Below are 19019 nucleotides of genomic sequence, written 5' to 3'. Positions count from 1 at the left end.
ATTAGAAATCAAGTACATCTGGTTTAAGTTTTCCTGCATTCAAGTCTCCGGCCACTAGGAGCGCCACCTCTGGATGAGCGTCTTCCTGTTTGCCTATGACAGTATACAGCTCTTTGACTGCTGTTTTAGTGCCAGCATCGGTCTGTGGTGGTAGGTAGACCGCTATGAAAACTACAGATGAAAACTGTCTAAGTAGATAGTGTGGTCCACAGCTTATCATGAGATACTCTGCCTCAGGCAAGCAAAACCTAGATTATTCCTTAGATATCGTGCACCAGCTGTTGTTTACATAAATGCATAGGCCCCTGCGGGGGGTGTCTGACCAGAGGCTACTGTTCTGTTTTGCCGATAATCCACCAGATGTATGTTCTTAATGTCGTCGTTCAGCCACGACGAAGTGAAACATAAGATATTACAGTTTTTAATGTCCCGTTGGTTAACTCAGCAAAAAAATAAATGTTCCTTTTTCTGGACCCAGTCTTTCAAAGATAATTTGTTAAAATCCAAATAACTTCACAGATCTTCATTGGGTTTCTTCACAAAGGGTTTAAACACTGTTTCCCAACAATTAATGAACATGCAACTTTGGAACGGTCGTTAAGACACTAACAGCATACAGACGGTAGGCAATTAAGGTCACAGTTATGAAAACTTAGGACACTGAAGGTGCCTTTCTTCTGACTCTGAAAAACACCAAAAGAAAGATGCCCAGGGTCCCTGCTCATCTGCGTTAACGTGCCTTAGGCATGCTGCAAGGAGGCATGAGGACTGCAGATGTGGGCAATAAATTGCAATTTCCGTAGTGTGAGACGCCTAAGACAGCGCTACAGTGAGACAGGACGGACAGCTGATCGTCCTCGCAGTGGCAAACCACGTGTAACAACACCTGAGCAGGATCGGTACATCCAAACATCACACCTGCAGGACAGGTACAGGATGGCAACAACAACTTCCCAAGTTACACCAGGAACGCACAATCTCTCCATCAGTGCTCAGACTGTCCGCAATAGACTGAGAGAGGCTGGAGGCTTGTAGGCCTGTTGTAAGGCAGGTCCTCACCAGATATCACCGGCAACAACGTCGGCTATGGGCACAAGCTGGAACAGACAGGACTGGCAAAAAGTGCTCTTCACTGATGTGTCGCGGTTTTGTCTCACCAGGGGTGATGGTCGGATTCTCTGGAGCGGGATCGATTTGGAGGTGGAGGGTCCGTCATGGTCTGGGGCAGTGTGTCACAGCATCATCGGACTGAGCTTGTTGTCATTGTAGGCAATCTCAACACTGTGCGTTACAGGGAAGACATCCTCCTCCCTCATGTTGTACCCTTCCTGCAGGCTCATCCTGACATGGCCCTCCAGAATGACAATGCCACCGGGCATACTGCTCATTCTGTGCGTGATTTCCTGCAAGACAGGAATGTCAGTGTTCTGCCATGGCCAGTGAAGAGCCTGGATCTCAATCCCAATGAGCACCTCTGGGACCTGTTGGATCGGAGTGTGAGGGCTTGGGCCATTCCCCTCAGAAATGTCCAGGAACAACTTGCAGGTGCCTTGGTGGAAGAGGGGGGTAACATCTCACAGCAAGAACTGGCAAATCTACACAAAAATGCACTGCAGTACTTAATGCAGCTGGTGGCCACACCAGATGCTGACTGTTACTTTTGATTTTGTCCCTTTGTTCAGGGACACATTATTCCATTTTTGTTAGTCACATGTCTGTGGAATTTACACATGTTAAGTTGACAGTGAGAGGACGTTTCTTTTTTTGCTGAGTTTAGGATAAACGTGCTTTCAGTTTGTCCCATTTATTTTCCAGCGATTGAACGTTAGCTAGCAGGATGGAAGGCATGGGCAGATTAGCCACTCGTCGCCTGATCCTCACAAAGCACCCTGATCTCTTTCTGCAAAATCTGCGTTTCCTTCTCCAGCGAATAACGGGAATCTGGGCCTGGTTGGGTGTCTGTATTATATCCCTCCGGTCTGACTCATTGAAGAAGACGTCTACGTCTAGTTTGAGGTGACCATTCGCAGTTCTGATGTCCGGAAGCTCTTTTTGGTCATAAGAGACGGTAGCAGTAACATTATGTACAAAACAAGTTACAAACAACGCAAAAAAACTAACAAAATAGCATGGTTGGTGACGAGCCGATAAGACAGCAGCCTTCTCCTCCGGCGCCATCACCCTACCTTTTTTTTAAGGTACCAATAGCATAAACTTGCAATCAAGAAAGGCCGCTGTAGGTATACCTGGCTCTCAAGAGAAGACAGGCTTTGTGCACACTGCCCACAAAATTAGGTGGAAACTGAGCTGCACTTCCTAACCTCCTGCCAAATATATGACCATATTAGAGAAACATATTTCCCTCAGATTACACAGATCCACAAATAATTCGAAAAAACAAATCCAATTTTGATTAACTCCAATATCTATAGGGTGAAATATCACAGCAGAAAGATTTGTGACCTGTAGCCACAAGAGGTGTGAAACCAGTGAAGATTTATTTTCCCTTTTGTAACTATTTCTACATCGTTATAACACTGTACATAGCCATAATATGACATTTGAAATGTCTTTATTCTATTGGGAATTTTGTGTAATGTTTACTGTAAAAAAAAAAAATATTGCTTAACATAGGTTTCCATGCCAATAAGAGAGAGCGAGCGAGAGAGAGAGGTATGTGAATGGAAAGACTTGACAATGCAACGAGGGAATCTTGCTACATCCCAAGAGCCACCTTGCCTTCTCTTCCACCCAGGCAGAGCTGAGTAGAGCCATATACAGTTGAAGTCTGAAGTTTACATACACTTAGGTTAGAGTCATTAAAACTTGTTCTTCAACCACTCCACAAATTTCTTGTTAACAAACTGTAGTTTTGGCAAGTTGATTAGGACATCTACTTTGTGCATGACACAAGTAATTTTCCAACAATTGTTTACAGACAGATTATTTCACTTATAATTCACTGTATCACAATTCCAGTGGGTCAGAAGTTTACATACACTAAGTTGAATGTGCCTTTAAACAGCTTGGAAAATTCCAGAAAATGACGTCATGGCTTTAGAAGCTTCTGACATCATTTGAGTCAATTAGAGGTGTGCCTGTGGATGTATTTCAAAGCCTACCTTCAAACTCAGTGCCTCTTTGCTTGACATCATGGGAGCAATTTACAAACACCTGAAGGTACCACGTTCATCTGAACAAACAATAGTACGCCAGTATAAACACCATGGGACCACGCAGCCGTCATACCGCTCAGGAAGAAGACGCGTTCTGTCTCCTAGAGATGAACGTACTTTTATGCGAAAAGTGAAAATCAATCCCAGAACAACAGCAAAGGACCTTGTGAAGATGCTGGAGGAAACACGTACAAAGTATCTGTATCCACAGTCAAACGAGTCCTATATCGACATAACCTGAAAGGCCGCTCAGCAAGGAAGAAGCCACAGCTCCAAAACCTCCATAAAAAAAGCCAGACTACGGTTTGCAACTGCACATGGGGACAAAGATCGTACTTTTTGGAGAAATGGCCTCTGGTCTGATGAAACAAAAATAGAACTGTTTGGAAATAATGACATTGTTATGTTTGGGGGAAAAAGGGGGAGGCTTGCAATCCGAAGAACACCATCCCAATCGTGAAGCATGGGGGTGGCAGCATCATCACAAAATAGCACTTCACAAAATAAATGGCATCATGAGGCAGGAATCTCAAGACATCAGACAGGAAGTTAAAGCTTGGTTGCAAATGGGTCTTCCAAATGGACAATGACCCCAAGCATACTTCAAAGTTGTAAGTTGTGGCAAAATGGTTTAAGGACAACAAAGTCAAGGTATTGGAGTGGCCATCACAAAGCCCTGACCTCAATTCCATAGAAAATGTGTGGGCAGAACTGAAAAAGTGTGTGTGTGCACAAGGAGGCCTACAAACCTGACTCCGTTACACCAGCTCTGTCAGGAGGAATTACCAAAAATTCACCCAACATATTGTGGGAAGCTTGTGGAAGGCTACCCAAAACATTAAAGTTTTTTAAACAAAAAAAGGCAATGCTACCAAATGCTAATTGAGTGCATGTAAACTTCTGACCCACTGTAAATGTGATGAAAGAAATAAAAGCTGAAAATAATAATTCTCTCTACTATTATTTTGACATTTCGCATTCTTAAAATGAAGTGGTGATCCTAACTGACCCTAAGACAGTGAATTTTTTACTAGAATTAAATGTCAGGAATTGTGAAAATCTGAGTTTAAATGTATTTGGTTAAGGTGTATGTAAACTTCTGTCTTCAACTGTATTTGCAGTAGTGTGGTCCATAGATATGGGCTGTGTTGTGGACAGTGATGAGACCCATCCGTAGGGCTGGACAGGCCCAGTGTTTAAGGAGAGGGGATTCGATACTATGATCTGCATCTGAAACCTTGGTGCATTTCAGATCCAAGGGTAGTGTCTGTGTGTGTGCACATGTGTGGGTAATATGCATGTTTATCTGTCTGTAGTACTTGCATGTACTGCATGTGTGTATTTGCCAAGCAGGGTGGATGTATGTTACTCTGATCGACTCACCAGGAGCCAGTGTGTGAGCCTCCCTCCCTCCGGTCTTCCCTCCCTTCCAGTCCACTCTTGGCTCAACTTTATCAGAACATGTCATGGCTGAAGGAGATATGGAGGACCCACTCACGTTGTATTTTCATTACCCCTGCCACATATGATCTCCTGTGCTGAGCATTAAATCACCTTCAACCTGATCTTCAGACACTCACAAAGACTCCTGTCACCACCAGTTCCCATGTGGCTAGAGTTACAATGAGAAATGCTCGGTCCGTGCCTGTGTGTCAGCCCCCAACCCCATTTGCAGATCAGTGTCCCATCTATGCGCCCAGACCTTTTTTTTGTCTGTAATGTATTTTTTGATTTTGTTGGACCCCAGGTAGACTAGCTGTTGTCACTGTGTTATACTTTCCTGGCCAGAGGGGGGAGCACTTTGAGTTAAAATCCTGTAGCTACAATTCTCCTGGTATCATTTAGTGTGAGGCATATTCTATTCTATTAGATCTAAGGGGAGCAATATAAAGTCCTCTAAAGGTAGCTTGAAATATGTCTAACATTTAACATGTACCCAGTTGGATTTCCCTGTTCAAAGCCTGTGAACGTTGGGACAGGAACCCCAAGGAAGGTATTAAGTTGGATAAATACCCAGTGCTGACTGAGTCTATAGGCTAATCTAATGGGATTTGATATAAGCTGCGTACATTTGAAGGGGAACATATCCTAAATTCTGCTAGTTTTCATAACCTAGGGCATGGGGTAGAGGAGGATTTGTTGCTGTATGAATGAGTGAGCTAAAGGACCTGTTTGTTTATTATACATCTCTAGGTGTGACACAAGGTGTGTGCGTCTCTCTCGCTCTCGCTCTCTCCCTCAATTCAAGGGGCTTTATTGGCATGTGAAACATATGTTTACATTGCCAAAACAAGTGAAATAGACAATAAACAAAAGGGAAATAGACAATCAGAAATGAACAGTAAACATTAAGCCCACAAAATGATTTAAAGAACATAGATGTTTCAAATGTTCTATTATTGGCTGTGTACAGTGTTATAACAATGTTTAAATAGTTGAAGTACAAAAGGGAAAATAAATAAACAGGTAAATATCGTTGAATTTACAATGGTGTTTTTGCTCCTCTGGTTGCCCATTTCTTGTGGCAACAGGTCACAAATGTTTTCTCATTATTTGGTTGGGCCTAGTTGTGTTGCTGTCTTGTTTGTGAACAGAACCCCAGGGCCAGTTTGCTGAAGTGACTTTTCTCTTGGTTAATCTCTCTGTAGGTGATGACTATATTATGGAGGGTTTGAGAATCGCTTCCTTTTAGGTGGTTCTAGAATATAATTGATCTTTTCTGGATTTAGATTATTTTCATCCTAATTCTGCACTACGTGCATTATTTGGTGTTTTATGTTGTACCCAGTCTCAATTTGGTGTTTGTTCCATTTTGTGAATTCTTGGTTGGTGAGTGGACCTGGTTGGTGAGTGAACCACAGAGAACGATGGGTTCTATAACTGATCCTAATATTTTTAGCCAGATCCTAATTGAGATGTCAGCCTTCATGTTCCTTTTGATGGCGTCGAAGGCCCTTTTGGCCTCGTCTCTCAAATCGTTCACAGCTTTGTGGAAGTTACCTGTGGTGCTGATGTTTAGGCCGAGGTAGGTAGCATTTTTTGTGTAGGTGGAATTTGTATTTGTGGTCTTTGGACCTTTTTTGGAACACCATTATTTATGTCTTACTGAGATGAACTGAGCCCAAGGACCCAGGTCTGACAGAATCTGTGCAGGAGATCTAGCTGTTGCTGTGGGCCCTGCTTGGTTGGGGACAGAAGTACCAGATCATCTGCAAACAGTAAACATTTGACTTCAGAGTCTAGTAGGGTGAAGCCGGGTGTTTCAGATAGCCATCGCCAATTTGTTGATATACAGTGCCTTGCGAAAGTATTCGGCCCCTTTGAACTTTGCGACCTTTTGCCACATTTCAGGCTTCAAACATAAAGATATAAATCTGTATTTTTTGTGAAGAATCAACAACAAGTGGGACACAATCATGAAGTGGAACGACATTTATTGGATATTTCAAACTTTTTTAACAAATCAAAAACGGAAAAATTGGCCGTGCAAAATTATTCAGCCCCCTTAAGTTAATACTTTGTAGCGCCACCTTTTGCTGCGATTACAGCTGTAAGTCGCTTGGGGTATGTCTCTATCAGTTTTGCACATCGAGAGACTGAAATTTTTTCCCATTCCTCCTTGCAAAACAGCTCGAGCTCAGTGAGGTTGGATGGAGAGCATTTGTGAACAGCAGTTTTCAGTTCTTTCCACAGATTCTCGATTGGATTCAGGTCTGGACTTTGACTTGGCCATTCTAACACCTGGATATGTTTATTTTTGAACCATTCCATTGTAGATTTTGCTTTATGTTTTGGATCATTGTCTTGTTGGAAGACAAATCTCCGTCCCAGTCTCAGGTCTTTTGCAGACTCCATCAGGTTTTCTTCCAGAATGGTCCTGTATTTGGCTCCATCCATCTTCCCATCAATTTTAACCATCTTCCCTGTCCCTGCTGAAGAAAAGCAGGCCCAAACCACGATGCTGCCACCACCATGTTTGACAGTGGCGATGGTGTGTTCAGCTGTGTTGCTTTTACGCCAAACATAACGTTTTGCATTGTTGCCAAAAATTTCAATTTTGGTTTCATCTGACCAGAGCACCTTCTTCCACGTTTGGTGTGTCTCCCAGGTGGCTTGTGGCAAACTTTAAACGACACTTTTTATGGATATCTTTAAGAAATGGCTTTCTTCTTGCCACTCTTCCATAAAGGCCAGATTTGTGCAATATACGACTGATTGTTGTCCTATGGACAGAGTCTCCCACCTCAGCTGTAGATCTCTGCAGTTCATCCAGAGTGATCATGGGCCTCTTGGCTGCATCTCTGATCAGTCTTCTCCTTGTATGAGCTGAAAGTTTAGAGGGACGGCCAGGTCTTGGTAGATTTGCATTGGTCTGATACTCCTTCCATTCCAATATTATCGCTTGCACAGTGCTCTTTGGGATGTTTGAAGCTTGGGAAATCTTTTTGTATCCAAATCCGGCTTTAAACTTCTTCACAACAGTATCTCGGACCTGCCTGGTGTGTTCCTTGTTCTTCATGATGCTCTCTGCGCTTTTAACGGACCTCTGAGACTATCACAGTGCAGGTGCATTTATACGGAGACTTGATTACACACAGGTGGATTGTATTTATCATCATTAGTCATTTAGGTCAACATTGGATCATTCAGAGATCCTCACTGAACTTCTGGATAGAGTTTGCTGCACTGAAAGTAAAGGGGCTGAATAATTTTGCACGCCCAATTTTTCAGTTTTTGATTTGTTAAAAAAGTTTGAAATATCCAATAAATGTCGTTCCACTTCATGATTGTGTCCCACTTGTTTTTGATTCTTCACAAAAAAATACAGTTTTATATCTTTATGTTTGAAGCCTGAAATGTGGCAAAAGGTCGCAAAGTTCAAGGGGACCGAATACTTTCGCAAGGCACTGTAAATGTTGAAGAGGCTGGGGCTCAAGCTGCATCCCTGTCTCGGCCCCTGGCCCTTAGGAAAGAAATCAATATGTTTTTTGCCAGTTTTTACCACACACTTGTTTTTTTGTAAATGGATATTATAATATACTATGTTTTCCCAACACCGATTTCCATCAACTTATATAACAGATCCTCATGCCAATTTGAGTCGCAAGCTTTTTTGAAATCAACAAAGCATGAGAAGACTTTGCTTTTGTTTTGTTTGTTTGTCAATTGGTGTGTGCAGGGTGATGGTCTGTCTTGTGTCAATTTGATAAAAAGACATTTTGACATATGCTCAGAACATTGTTTTCACTGAGGAAATGTAGGAGTCTGCTGTTAATGATAATGCAGAGGATTTTCCCACGGTTGCTGTTGACACATATACCACAGGAGTTATTGGAGCTGAATTTGTCTCCAGTTTTGCACTCAGTCTATATTATACACTCAATAAAACATACAACCATATACAGCTCTCTCCCGCTCTCTTGCTCCTCACCGCTGTTTCATTCCCTCTCTTTGTTTTTATGCCTTTCCTTACCCAGTAATTAGCCTCTCTCTCTCTCACGCACTCTCTCTCGTGACCAAAAAGTTGCTGTATCGAATCTCAGAGCTGTCATGGTAAAAATCTGTTGTTCTGTCCCTGAGTAAGGCAGTTTAACCCACTGTTCCCCTGGCGCCAAAGATGTGGATGTCGATTATGGCAGCCCCCCCCCCCCACACCTCTCTGATTCAGAGGGTTAAATGGGGAAGACTAGGTATCCCCCTTTCCCTAGCTCCAAACATCGCCACCGATGGCGTCAATTCTCCCCGTAACAGCATCACCAACTCTCCTCGTCAGCCCCTGACTTCAAGCACAGCAGCTACATCCACATTTTTAAAAACAGCCTTTTTGGGTACTTTTGTCAAAAATTAGAATGGTCTAATTTCCTGTTCCTGTCATGAAGTTAGTGGTAGTTATTGGAGCTATATCTATATATGTCTGTGTCTGTATACTTTTAACTTTTAATGAGTCTGATTGCTGCTCTTTTACACTTGAAAAGGAGATGTTTTATCTCAAAGAGCCTCACCTGCATAAATAAAATGATAAAGGACATCAGATAAAAAGGTTTTGGCAGTGGCCATGGCTCTGTATCTCTCTCATAGTGCCCTGCTGCATCCATGGGGTTTTGTGATAGCTCCCTTTGAACACGCACACAGCATAGCTGTCTCCTCTGGGAGGTCTGTCCTAAACCTGTGGATCCTGCAGACAGACAGACAGACTCCCTTTGTCTTTCTGACATGGATGAATAGTACTCCCAGGGGGCATCAGTGTGTGTGTACAGCCACTACTCCCACCCTTCCTCTCTCACCTCTCGGCCCAAAGCACACAGTTACCATGGAGACGGGCCCCTCAGGTTCAGTAGGAGGGGCCTGTAGTCATAGCTCTTTCTAACCACTGACCCCTCCCTTTTCTTACGATTCCTGCAGAAAGTTCTGTCCCCCCAACCACACACACACCAGCACCCCACCGCTTATCTCTAAGGAATTCTGCATTTGAAAGTCTTTGACACACTCTGTGTTGCACCAAAGCACCCAACCGTTTTTCTTCACTGTAATCCCTAATGACAAGTCATTGTTGCACTATTCCAGCCAAGTCTGGCTCCCTGCAATACATTTTATTCATCCACTCTTTCACTTTGTCCCAACATCCCTCCCTCCACCCTGCATCACTCTTTCTTCTTCACTTCTATTCCTTCTATCAGTCTTTCAACTCCTCCATTCCTCAATCCCTCCATCCTCTCCCAGTGTGTACGGATGTGGTGCAATCTGTTAGTGGTCTCCATTGCCTGCCTCCAAACATGGCTGGTCGTGCTGCTGTAACCGTGTGACTGAGTGTAATGGCCGTGGTGATAGTTGCAGGCAATGGAGCGGACAAGTTATTACAGGACAGGCAAATGGAGACCTGATAGAGCATGAAACCTCTCCTCCCAGCTCTGTGGGGCTGTGGGCTGCCTCCCTCCCTCCCTCACTACCTTTGGCTCTTTTATTTTTCTCTCTTACTCTCTATCGTGGCCTCGCTCACTCTCTCTTTTTCTCTCTGTTGTTCCCTCCATGTTGTTGATCCCACCCTGCCTCTCCCTTTCGCTCTCATCCTCACTTTCTCACTCATCCTAACGCTCTCTGTCGTTCTCTTCCCCTCTCTCAGAACATAATAACAGGAGAGGGTCACACGGGACATGACACATGAACACTAATAACGCAGCAGGCAGGGAGGAGTAATGGTGTGCTGGTGTCTGTCAGGGAGCAGCTAACATGCTACGCTATGCTATCACTGCTAAAGAGAGCAGCATGTCCAGACAGCCAATGGAATTTGGAGAGGAGAGGGGGAGTATGGTGTCAGTCCCTCAGCCAAGTTGCCCACCACATCCACCACAGTCATTTTTAAGAGTTTGTTTTTCCCTTTCTACCTACTGTTCCACAGACAGAGGAATTTGAGAGTGAGTAGCTAGCATATGAATAGTACTCCCAGGGGGCATGAACAGCATGGCCCCTACTACTTGTTTGTTGTTTTTAATTTATAGATTTCCCTCCATGTGGGTTAGGATTTAGTTAGCCGATTTGGACCAGAATGAAAGACGTGTTGTAATTTTTGAATAGTGTTTATTGCTTTTTCTCACTTAGTATGTGTGTGAGTGTGCACATGCGTCGGGGTATGTTTGAAGCCTGTTAGCCAGATGGCTTGTCTGCCTGTTTGGGCTGTGTTTTCCCCTTCTTCTGCTGTTGCTCTGGAGGGCTGCCCAAGGGGTGTCGGCCTCCCTTCACTGGGGGAGCTTGGACAGGAGGAATAGTCCTGTTTGAGGTTTTAGGCCTGCACTGAGGGGAACCAGCTTTCTCAAAATGTGGTGAAAATATAGGAACAGACTGCCCCCTAGTGGTACGTCTCACCACTGCTCCACTCCACGGCATGGCCATATTTACTCTGGCTCAAGCTAATGTGTTGATCTGAGGAGCGGCCAGCTTTGTCACTGACTCCATCGTTGCACCATCATCACAACCCTCTCTCGCTGTTATGTCCGTGCCGCCAGCTGAACCAACACCTGTAATTATCAGCCGTCACACGGCGTTCCCCCACCTCCATGGAATAAGGCAAACACACCAATCAACTGGAGACACATTCTAGAAGCAGTGGAATGTTATAGCAGGAGATAGTGTGTTTTTCCCCTTGTTTTCTTTTTCTCTCTTCTAAAGGAGAGTATGTGAATACATTATGTGTTAAGGTATGTAGAGAGAGGATTTGCTGTGCTGTGTACGGCTTTATTTGTGTAGATGTGGATCTCCTCTCCTGGAGTATGATCAGGGAAAATGTCTCTATTCCTTTATTCCAGTATTCCCAGCATTTCTCTCTCTCTCTTCTCATTCATTTTGACATGAGTCGCTCATTAGCATACTTGCAGGCAGGTGTCCAATCAGGATGAAAGCTTGCGCTTCAAAGAAATCCCCTGTATCCCAGCAATAAAATGGCAGTGTTCTGTTAATGTCTGTCATAGTTTGATTTGATCAGACAAAGAAGAGTTTCAGTGCTGCCCTCAATATAGCAGGCATTCTCCAATACCGCGTCTCACTTTCCTGTCTGTCTTACTCCTGTCTATGCATCTGGATCATGAGCAAGAAAGAGATTAGGCAGGTAGAAATGACTTTATTTTTCAGGCTTTGTTTTTAGGTTTGTGTGTCACACTGTAACTGCACCCTTGTGTTTCTGTGATGACACTTTAAAGGATCTACCTCCCACTCCACATCCTCTCTCAGTTCAAATGACAAGAATACCCCTGGTGGGACTGCATTTTTGAGTCAGGCTGTCAAACATACTGGCATTTATCCTACACCCGTATATGGTCTCGGACGTAATGTTAGAGAACACACTGTTGAGTTTTCTAGTAATTGATTCACACAAGTCAGCAGTCTGTTTTTTTCATTGCCCTTTTCATTTCAATTCCACCACAGACTTTTACCACAAGGAATGATAAGAGAAGTAGAAGAGGTGGAGAAGCATGGCTGTAGAATGACCTGTTCCACTGCACAGTGGAGGCATCAGACTAACTGCTGAGAGAGAGAGAGAGAGAGAGAGAGAGAGAGGCTGGGGGAGATGGAAGAAAGAGGAAAGGACGAGAGCAGGAGGGGAGAGCCGGGAGGATGGGGGAGATGGAAGAAAGAGGAAAGGACGAGAGCAGGAGGGGAGAGCCGGGAGGATGGGGGAGATGGAAGAAAGAGGAAAGGACGAGAGCAGGAGGGGAGAGCCGGGAGGATGGGGGAGGCATTGCAGGTACTAAGAAGGGAGAGCAGGCGCTGAGAGGAGAGAGGATGGGAGAAGAAGGGGGTTTTGAAGCCACTCTGGTATGATTAAAGTGGTCTGTGGGAACAGCAGGCAGAGCCTGTGTGATCCCTGGCCCTCTACCTCTCCAGGGGGGAAAGGTTTATGAGCACTAAGAGTATAGAGACTCTGCTAGAGGTGATGGTGTCATCTGGGAGTGGCAAAGCTCCCTTATGGAATAGAAAGATGCGTGTGTGCTTCTATTCTGATGTGTCTGCATCAGAAACACCAGTTCATTAGCACTGGGCAGGTAGTGCAGTAGAGACAAAACAGTAGCCTTCATATAGGCCTTCTATTGCTAAACGCACCAAATACCCACCCATTGTTTGTGTGGAGGCATTATGAGCATGGACGTCACCAGGACCTGGCTTTTGGAGCTTTAGTCCCGAATGACTTTGGGTCAGCCAATAAGCTTTTGCGCTGCTGCAATGGTGTAAAAAGAAAATGTGTCAACTGAATGTGCCACTTAACTCCCGAAGTCATCCAACCGTTATAATCAGGGGCGTAGGGCTGCTGGTGCTCAACAGAGCGAAGCTCCCCCACTTTTCAGAATGGTTTTATGTCTCTCAAGATCACTTAATGATTACTTATCAAGCCAAATATAATAACATGATAATGTCAGGCCACTGTTATGCCAAAAACACCATGTAATTTCTTATGTGCTGAAATTTAAAAAAAAAAATCTCATATGAGGTGGCTGTGTTTAACTTCATCTGGTCTCAAATGCGATTAGTTCGGCCGGTTAGTTACTGTATATTTCTGTATACTTCTGGCCCTTCCTTGGACACTGTGTTAACAACCCTCCAGGCAAGCTTCAATGCCATACAACTCTCCTTCCGTGGCCTCCAATTGCTCTTAAATACAAGTAAAACTAAATGCATGCTCTTCAACCGATCGCTGCCTGCACCTGCACGCCTGTCCAACATCACTACTCTGGACGGCTCTGACTTAGAATACGTGGACAACTACAAATACCTAGGTGTCTGGTTAGACTGTAAACTCTCCTTCCAGACCCACATCAAACATCTCCAATCCAAAGTTAAATATTGAATTGGCTTCCTGTTTCGCAACAAAGCATCCTTCACTCATGCTGCCAAACATACCCTTGTAAAACTGACCATCCTACCAATCCTCGACTTCGGCGATGTCATTTACAAAATAGCCTCCAATACCCTACTCAACAAATTGGATGCAGTCTATCACAGTGCAATCCGTTTTGTCACCAAAGCCCCATATACAGTACTACCCACCATTGCGACCTGTACGCTCTCGTTGGCTGGCCCTCGCTTCATACTCGTCGCCAAACCCACTGGCTCCATGTCATCTACAAGACCCTGCTAGTTAAAGTCCCCCCTTATCTCAGCTCGCTGGTCACCATAGCATCTCCCACCTGTAGCACACGCTCCAGCAGGTATATCTCTCTGGTCACCCCCAAAACCAATTCTTTCTTTGGCCTCTCCTTCCAGTTCTCTGCTGCCAATGACTGGAACAAAAATCTCTGAAACTGGAAACACTTATCTCCCTCACTAGCTTTAAGCACCAACTGTCAGAGCAGCTCACAGATTACTGCACCTGTACATAGCCCACCTATAATTTAGCCCAAACAACTACCTCTTTCCCTACTGTATTTATTGTATTATTTATTCCTTTGCACCCCATTATTTTTATTTCTACTTTGCACATTCTTCCACTGCAAATCTGCCATTCCAGTGTTTTACTTGCTATATTGTATTTATTTTGCCACCATGGCCATTTTTTGCCTTTACCTCCCTTATCTCACCTCATTTGCTCACATCGTATATAGACTTGTTTATACTGTATTATTGACTGTATGTTTGTTTTACTCCATGTGTAACTCTGTGTTGTTGTATCTGTCGAACTGCTTTGCTTTATCTTGGCCAGGTCGCAATTGTAAATGAGAACTTGTTCTCAACTTTGCTTACCTGGTTAAATAAAGGTGTAAAAAAATTATAATAAAAAAATAATAATCTTTCAAGGAGATTGAAATGCATATTCACATGAAAGTGATTGGGATCAAATGGTTGCCATGCAGCATGGACGTTCACCTGTAAGACGTGAATAATTATCATTCACGATTGACAGTGATGATGGCCTAATTCATAATAAAGTAGGCCTAATTTGGTGTTTTAGGATTTTACACGTTTTCCTTTTAGCTACTTACAGTATGTGTAGGCAAAGGCAATCATACAATTTGGATGATGCATTGTATGTACATTCTAAAATTCATGTCGGTACCAACTTTCATTCAGAAATAATGGCGTAATAATTATACAAAAATGGTGCTCCGGTAGGCTACATTAAAAAAATAGCGCTACCCCACTGGTTATAATGAATGTAAAGCAATTGCCGTGAAAGGTCAACTGATAATTGGGACAGTATCATTGCGCTCCTTTGAGACAAACATGGGAACTCATCTTGATAATTAAATCAATGTCAGATTTTTGTTTTCACTGAATCTCTGTTTGGATATTTGGTCAACATTAGGCAGACAATTGTTAGCTAAATGTATGGAAGTGCTCATGATCATTAGTCTAGCAATTGAATGTAATTCAGATTTTACACACACATCAATCCTGTAGTCTACCTAATGAGCTTCCCTGATGTTTTCCTGAACTTTTCAACACTTTTCTGATGCATTTTAGTCACTTAGACTAGTGATGCGAATACACATTCGTATGCTTTTCCCATAGACTATTTCATACATTTTTTATTGTTTAAAAAGGTCATAAGGTCATCTGCATAATTTCAATAACAATATAGCTGAAACTACTATTGGCTTCATTGATTTACTGAATGTATTCCCTTGTAAATGTAGGCTAAGCTAATTGCTGATAGATGATTAAAACAAATATTGTAACAGTTGGCCTACCGAAACAATAACGTCATATGGGGTTACTGACCACACTCAATTGAATTAATGACAAAAAGTGTTGACTATTTGGCCTTGGGGAGAGCACAGCACATGAAAGAAAACAGCGCTCCAGGAAGGGGTGTTGGAAGTGTTGCACATACATTGAAATACATACATTTGCCAAACGCATAGGCCAAGTGAGTCTACAGTCGGGAATCCAGCAATCAGGCAGCCCTTGTGGCTGATTTGTGGCTGTCAATGAACAACAGGCTGCAGCTAGAAGGTATTTCGCAATATTTCAAAATACAATTGCTGGGCAAATCTGTTTGAGTAGGTGAGTGACACTGGAAAGTTGTTGGACTATAATTTCCTCCTCATATTGTAGGCCTAAAATCTGTGAATCCAATATTTTCATTTGCGTATGCTATCGGTTGGTTTTAAGACATGGGTCGTTCGTTTTATTGATCGCAGTATGTAAATGTCAGAGTCGCTTGACATTTTTGATCATTTTTGTGGTATAAAAAAGTATTAGTGTAATGTCTCCAGTCATGTACAATGACGTAGAAATGCAGGAAATTATTTTAGAAAGGCCCTTTTTTTCTCGGACCCACAAACCCCTCATCCCTGGTCTTCAGGACTGAGCCCCGAATATTATGAAACTCTGGTGATCGCCCTGATTATGAGTTCCTTTTGTCTGTGCGTCTGGCGAGCGGGACGGGTGGCAGCGGTGGGATCCCTTTGTCTGTTTTTCTTTTACTGCGCTAATTACTGTAGTATTTAATTTTTGTTTTGGACCGCTCTCTGCAGAGCTCAGCGCATAATGAATAGGACCAGGGAACTGAGGGAAGGAACGGCCGGGTCTGAGTGAATGAGCATCACCATGACAGGGGAAGGGGTGTTGGTGATTGTTTTGTAGCGGCTGTTGGGGGAGGGGGGACGCAACTTCTATTCAGGCTAGTTCTGAGTGCGACCCTTGGTCTCCCCAGACTACCTCCCCCCATACAGGAAATGTTTCCCTCCTCTCATCTGGAATAATAAAGCACAGTGCTCCTTATTAGTGTTGCAACTCCTGTTCATTTCAACCAGTAGGCTGATGCTGTGTTTCTGACTACTATCCCACTGTTCCCTTTTCTCATCTTGACCTGAGAGTTCCTAAGTGTTACTCTCGTGTGTGTGCACGCATTGCTCACTCCTCAACAGTAGTAATCTGACATTCCCCGTAGTGTTGCTCTCTGTTTTCATCTCAGACACAAAGCTCCTGAACTCTGCATAGGTTCTCTAGAAAATAACTGTAAGATCATTTTGCCCCTTAGAGCTAGTCCTACATTAAACAGATCCATATATTCTCTCCTCCAGAGGCTCCAGGTCAGGACTTTGTAACCCTGGACTACCGGCTGCGTTACTACCCCAGCATCACCTACGCGGTCATCGGCAGCGCTGTCATCTTCGTCCTGGTGGTGGCGCTGTTGGCCTTGGTCCTGCACCATCAGAGGAAGCGCAGCGTGCTGCTGCCCCGTGGGGTCCGGGGGTCCTCCCACCACCACCACCACCACCAGCCCCTGCTGCTGTCCCGCCTGGTCATCCTAGACCGGGGACATGTCCACCCGGCTGGCCCTGGCCTCTCCCCCACCTCCCCTTCTGCTGCGGCCCACTACCCTGCAGGTCCCCCAGGGCTACAGCTGCTGTCTGGGGCCCTCTACCCAGCTGGCATGCCCATGGACTCACCACCTTCCTACTCCCAGGCTGTACTGGATGTCAGGTAGGCTGAGAGTCCGCTTGAGACATACTGTCAATGTAGTGTACTGGAGGGGGTATTGTGAGACTTTTGCCAGCTGTAGCTTTGTCTATTTTAATGTGTTTGTTATATTCAAAATCAAATTGTATTTGTCACGTACACATGTTTAGCAGATGCTATTGCGGGTGTAGCAAAACGCTTGTGCTTCTAGTTCCGACAGTGCAGCAATATCTAACAAGTAATTTCTAACAATTTCACAACAACTACCTAATACACAGAAATCTAACTAAGAATTGATCTGTCTCTAAACTTAACTAAATACAATTTAGAATACTTCTGACCATAATTTGTCCATTTATTAGTTAGGACGTTAGAATGCAATAGTAGCATAATTATATGTACGCTCCTTTACTCATCTATTTCTCCATCTCGCCTCCAGCCGGCCTCCTTGGTTCGACCTCCCCCCGCCTCCCTACCTCCCAGACGGGGAGGAGCTGCCGTCAGAAGGTGAGCTGCCCCAGTACGAAGCCCCCACAGTGCGCTCCACTCAGCCAAATACATGCCCATCTGAGCCCCCTACACCCAGAACTGTGGCCCCAGGCTTGTCCCGGCCTAGCCTCAGCTCCAGAGAGGAGTCGGACCAGCTGTAGTCCTCTGGTTACTGCATCTACGCAGGACTAGTACCCAGCCTCAGCGCTGTGGATGGCTGAAGAGAGAAGAGCTGTGCGATATGTTAAGGCCCAAAGCACTGTCCTGCCTGCTGTGGGAATGAGAGACAAGGCGCTATTCTACCTATAGCTACAACTGACTGACTGACTGACTGAGGCACTTGGAATCATTGCTCTTGTACGCTGGTGCCCTCTGCTGGAAATGTATCTACATATCCCTGACTGGGCTTACTACTCATTCAATCAATCATCAGTCAATTGCATTTAATCTGTGGCTATATAGCGCTTTTTACAAATTAATTTCTCACAGTCTGCTTAACAGAAACCAGAGCCTAAACTTCTAAAGACTGAGAAATACTCCCACAGCCTCCCAACACTATTCATCTCCTGTTGGACTGGTGAAGACCAGTTGGGTGGTTGGGCGAAGATCCTTTAGCTTGGATTAAGTTGACTGGATAGATGGTCAACCTGTGTAGTCCAGTCATGCATTAACAATGAAGTAGGAGTCGCACTAACTAACAGTATTTGTGGTACTCATAAGGGGTCAAATGTCACATGGTGTTACAGTGGCAGATGTACAGTGCCTTGCGAAAGTATTCGGCCCCCTTGAACTTTGCGACCTTTTGCCACATTTCAGGCTTCAAACATAAAGATATAAAACTGCATTTTTTTGTGAAGAATCAACAACAAGTGGGACACAATCATGAAGTGGAACGACATTTATTGGATATTTCAAACTTTTTTAACAAATCAAAAACTGAAAAATTGGGCGTGCAAAATTATTCAGCCCCTTAAGTTAATACTTTGTAGCGCCACCTTTTGCTGCGATTACAGCTGTAAGTCGCTTGGGGTATGTCTCTATCAGTTTTGCACATCGAGAGACTGAAATTTTTTCCCATTCCTCCTTGCAAAACAGCTCGAGCTCAGTGAGGTTGGATGGAGAGCATTTGTGAACAGCAGTTTTCAGTTCTTTCCACAGATTCTCGATTGGATTCAGGTCTGGACTTTGACTTGTCCATTGTAACACCTAGATATGTTTATTTTTGAACCATTCCATTGTAGATTTTGCTTTATGTTTTGGATCATTGTCTTGTTGGAAGACAAATCTCCGTCCCAGTCTCAGGTCTTTTGCAGACTCCATCAGGTTTTCTTCCAGAATGGTCCTGTATTTGGCTCCATCCATCTTCCCATCAATTTTAACCATCTTCCCTGTCCCTGCTGAAGAAAAGCAGACCCAAACCGTGATGCTGCCACCACCATGTTTGACAGTGAGGATGGTGTGTTC

The 19019-nt window shown here is 44.0% G+C and overlaps 1 protein-coding gene across 1 annotated transcript in view; it reads left to right on the top strand.

Annotated features, from left to right (window-relative positions):
- Positions 1 to 18423, top strand: part of ldlrad3 (low density lipoprotein receptor class A domain containing 3) — a 114418-nt gene extending 95995 nt beyond the window's left edge. Inside the window, exons 5-6 of the mRNA XM_021600535.2 lie at positions 16688 to 17090; positions 17506 to 18423. Coding sequence (XP_021456210.2) covers positions 16688 to 17090; positions 17506 to 17716 — 614 coding nt within the window. The 3' untranslated portion in view covers positions 17717 to 18423. The remainder of the gene's footprint in view (positions 1 to 16687; positions 17091 to 17505) is intronic.
- Positions 18424 to 19019: the final 596 nt, after the last annotated feature.

This window comes from Oncorhynchus mykiss, chromosome 1, assembly GCF_013265735.2.
Source record: "Oncorhynchus mykiss isolate Arlee chromosome 1, USDA_OmykA_1.1, whole genome shotgun sequence".
NCBI classification, from domain to species: Eukaryota; Metazoa; Chordata; class Actinopteri; order Salmoniformes; family Salmonidae; genus Oncorhynchus; species Oncorhynchus mykiss.
The sequence above is the reverse complement of the archived record's forward strand: the minus strand, read 5'-3'. Positions and strand labels throughout refer to the sequence as shown.